Raw genomic sequence first — 4,015 nt, 5'->3', positions numbered from 1 at the left:
AAGATTGAAAACCAAAATTTTGTTTATATAAAAACAAACCATTATTAAGTCTATAATTTAAAGTATTGAAGTTGAATGCAACTTTTAGGGAACACATTGCTCTGCAAAATAATACACTTCTTTACCCAATCTTCAGTGTCATGCATCTCTTTACCCAATCTTCAGTGTCATGAAGACAAAATAAACTCCATCTACTCTTTGAACAATGGCAAAAGTGCACATACTAGTAAAGAAAAGCAAGAAAATATGTTTATGACTTGAATTAATATGGTATTCTGTACTCTAATCAAGAGATAGATCTATTTTCACTGTGAACCATCCATTTGGGTTCATCCCAATCTCTGAATATATCCAACATCCATTCTAACAGAAATGTTCCATGATTCCTCATTTAACCAAATATGGTATCATCTCCCATCTAAACATCCTGAACATCAAATGTACAGGCATCAGAATGAGAAACAGAAGTAATCTTGAAGACAAAATGTTTAAGGCACCTGCAAAAATCTGTTGTATGCATACAACAACATTTAAATTTTGAAATAAAGTACAAACTGAAGTAACCAGAGTGGTTGGGACAGAGGGAAGCTGGGGAAAGTAGGGGAAGGGCCATCAAAGAACATGTATGAAGGACACATGGACAAAGCCAAAGGGCATAGGTTCAAGGTTGGGAGGGGAAGATGGGTGAGGAAGAGAAGTATGGTGAAGTGAAAATGGAGACAACTATACTTGAACAACAATAAAAAATGAATAAATAAAAACCACTGTCTTAACCTTAGAAATTTCTTCTAAACATTAGTCAAATTGCTTTCTCATTATTCTGGATAAAACAAATTTACAAAGTTACCTTGTTTTTCACTTTTCAAAGAAAAAAAAACCCTTCTAAAGCCCATTTCATTATGAACAATAGAGAACAAACTGACAATGAACAGAGAAGAGGAGGTAAGGCATTAACGAGGAAAGGCGCAGGGGCAAACCAAGATATCTGACTGAGGAATTGATGGACATGCACAATATGGGAGGAATTGACTGTCAAGGTGGGAGTTGGTGGTACAGGGCAGGGGAGAGCAATGGGGAAAATATCAGGACAACTGTAACTGAACAATAAAAAAAAAGTTACAAAGTGAACTTAATTTATTTTTCCTCATAATAGGAATAATACCTGTGCTTTTTTATTCATCCTTCAGAATTTCTGTATTAGATTGATTCTAACCTCAAAGGATAATTTCTTCTATCTTTTGATACCTTTGTATGAGTAATGAAAAGCATCCCAACAGAACTCATTGGGTTGACTAAGTCATCCCTTGTTAGAATGCAATGCCTGGTTGTTGCTTCAGAATTTGTAACAAGTGCATTCAATATGAATGACACATTCTCATTCTGCCCATAGCTAACTTCTTACACCAAAGGTTTTTCATAGCATTTTTCATTTCTGAATTTCTCAAAGTGTATATTAGAGGATTCAACATGGGAGTGATAACAGTATAAGCCACACTTATGAATTTATCAACAGAGAAGTTAGAAACAGGTCTAACATACATGAAACTGCAGGGAACAAAAAAGAGAACAACCACCGTGATGTGGGAACCACAGGTTGACAGGGCTTTGCGCCTGCCTTCCAGACTGTGAGTTTTAAGGGAACTTAGGATGATGCCATAGGATATTAGTAGACAAATAAAGATGACCATACAGATTGCTCCACCATTGGCAACAACAGTGAGGCCTAAGAAGTAGGTGTCAGTGCAGGCAAGTTCTAATAGTGGGTACATGTCACAGATGAAGTGGTCAATGACATTGGGGCCACAAAAGGGAAGGTTGTACACAAAGAGAAGTTGAACCACAGAATGCACAAAACCTCCAGCCCAGGACACCACCAACAGCAGGATACAAACCTGTCTATTCATGATGGTTATGTAGTGCAGTGGCTTACAGATGGCCACATACCGATCATAGGCCATGGCCACCAGAAGGAACACCTCAACACCCCCAAAAATGTGTTCCAGAAAGAGCTGTCCCATGCAAGCTGAGAAGGAAATTGTCTTCTGACCACAGAGTAAGTTTATGATCAATTTGGGTGAAATGGCAGTGGAATACGCTGCATCCATGAGTGACAGATAGATGAGGAAGAAGTACATGGGGGAGCCCAGGGAGGGGCTGGCAAGCACAGTCACCACAATGAGCAGGTTGCCCACCATTGTCACAATGTAAATGAGAAAAAATATGACAAATAATGCTTTTTGGCCCCCAGGATCCTGAGTGAGGCCCAGGAGGACAAATTCTGTCACATTGTTACTATGTCCCATTTAGTCTTCTCTAAAGCCTGTTTCTAGAATGAGAGCCCAGGAGAAGGGACCTGTAATGAAATGGTAAACAAATATGAATACATCCATTACATTTTGCAATACACCTTCATTATTATACCTGTTTACACAAAATAAACGTTTGGTGAAGATCTACAGGTTCTTCTTCCTAATAGCCTACTGCACCTTCCCTAGACAATACTGTTTCTCCTCAGATGATTTTGTATGGGCTACAAATAATAGGCTTTCCCTCTAAGTCTTAGTGGATTGTGGACAGAGAAGATATCAAAGGCCCCACAGCCAATTGTGTCTTTAATAAAGCCTTACTTCAACTATCAGTCCTGGGTACACAAGTCAGCAATGACTTAGTCTCTGGTGGTACCAAAAAAACCTCTCTAAATAAATTGGCATGAAGTCAGTTCTCTGAGTTGGTAGTATTTGTGGTGAGAACCTTTATAATACAATTGATGTAACACCAAATCTAATGTCTTTTTTGTAATAACTCACTGAATACTACAGTAAGTTGCTATAGGTATTATCCTTTTTGTCTCAAAAGATGTTCAGTCTTCATGAATCTCTGATGAAATTTCCTCATACAGAAGTGTATCCAACCATAACATAATTAGCACATTGTTCCCTGAAGCAATTACTCAACTGGACACTGTGACTGTCAGCAAGTTTTCTGTTTCTTTTTTTTTTAACTATTAGCTTTTTAAGAAGTTGTAATTCTCTCCATGTAACCTTTGTCTATCCTACAACCCTTAACATAGAGACACTATTTATATGTTCACCAAATATTTTTGAACTTCACTGCCTCATGACTATCAGGAACTCTTATGTTACCAGTGGGTATTATTTGTTTTCAAAACTCTTGGGGTGACCCTGGTATTGAAGAAGGGGAACACAGACACTGAAAAGAGAGGTACAAGACAATGAGATATGGTTATATTTATCATTCTTCCAAGGTACTGAGAGTGCTCCAAAATGGAACTTTGGTGCCCATGTTCCAAAAATCAGCACACTCCAGGGAAGAGCCCAAGGTCACTGTAAGAAGCCATGGGGTTGAGTCTTTTCTAAATGTAATTGCAACTCCATCTCAGTTTCCTCTTTGAGAAGATAAAAGGCTGGAACTAGACAATCTCAGAAACCTTGTCCAGTCTTACTTTCCATGGCATTCTCTGTTCAACCCTATCTTATACTCTATTCTACTGGCTTTTTCAGATTTTTGTAATAAAATAGAAATGTCCAAGCCTATAACTGTTCCTTAAAAAAGGCTACCTACGGGTAAGGGGGATTTTATTATTACAGAGATCAAATACTGCTTACAAGTTATTCTATTCACTGTATACTTATTTAATACCCAAAACACCCTTTGGGGAGAGTGTAGCACAGTAATGAATCACATGGACTCTGGAAACACATGGCCTCTATTCAAAACCCAGCCTTGCCACTTACCACTATGTGACATTGGGATCTAAATAAACCTTTCTGTGCCTCAGTTTCATCCTATTTAGAATGGGGATACCCATAGAACCTGCCTTTTGGGTTGTTGTTTTATTACAAGTAAATACCTAAAATACTAACTGACACCCAATAAAGTTTCAATAAATGATAGCTGTCATTAATGTTCTTGAATGCTTCACTATCAACATTGTATCACAAGGAATCAAATAGATCTTTGTCAATGTGGTAAGAATTATAGACATAGGCCAAGG

The 4,015-nt window shown here is 37.9% G+C and overlaps 1 protein-coding gene across 1 annotated transcript; it reads right to left on the bottom strand.

The window, feature by feature from the left end:
- Nucleotides 1-1,355: 1,355 nt before the first annotated feature.
- Nucleotides 1,356-2,303, bottom strand: LOC123809941 (olfactory receptor 4A5-like). Its single transcript, XM_045825163.1, has one exon. It carries the CDS (start codon nt 2,301-2,303, stop codon nt 1,356-1,358), a length of 948 nt encoding a protein of 315 aa, XP_045681119.1.
- Between the last annotated feature and the right edge of the window lie 1,712 nt (nt 2,304-4,015).

Source organism: Phyllostomus hastatus, unplaced genomic scaffold (genome assembly GCF_019186645.2).
Source record: "Phyllostomus hastatus isolate PE091 unplaced genomic scaffold, TTU_PhHast_1.1 phas_scaffold_585, whole genome shotgun sequence".
NCBI classification, from domain to species: Eukaryota; Metazoa; Chordata; class Mammalia; order Chiroptera; family Phyllostomidae; genus Phyllostomus; species Phyllostomus hastatus.
This window is presented reverse-complemented; position numbering and strand designations above follow the sequence as displayed.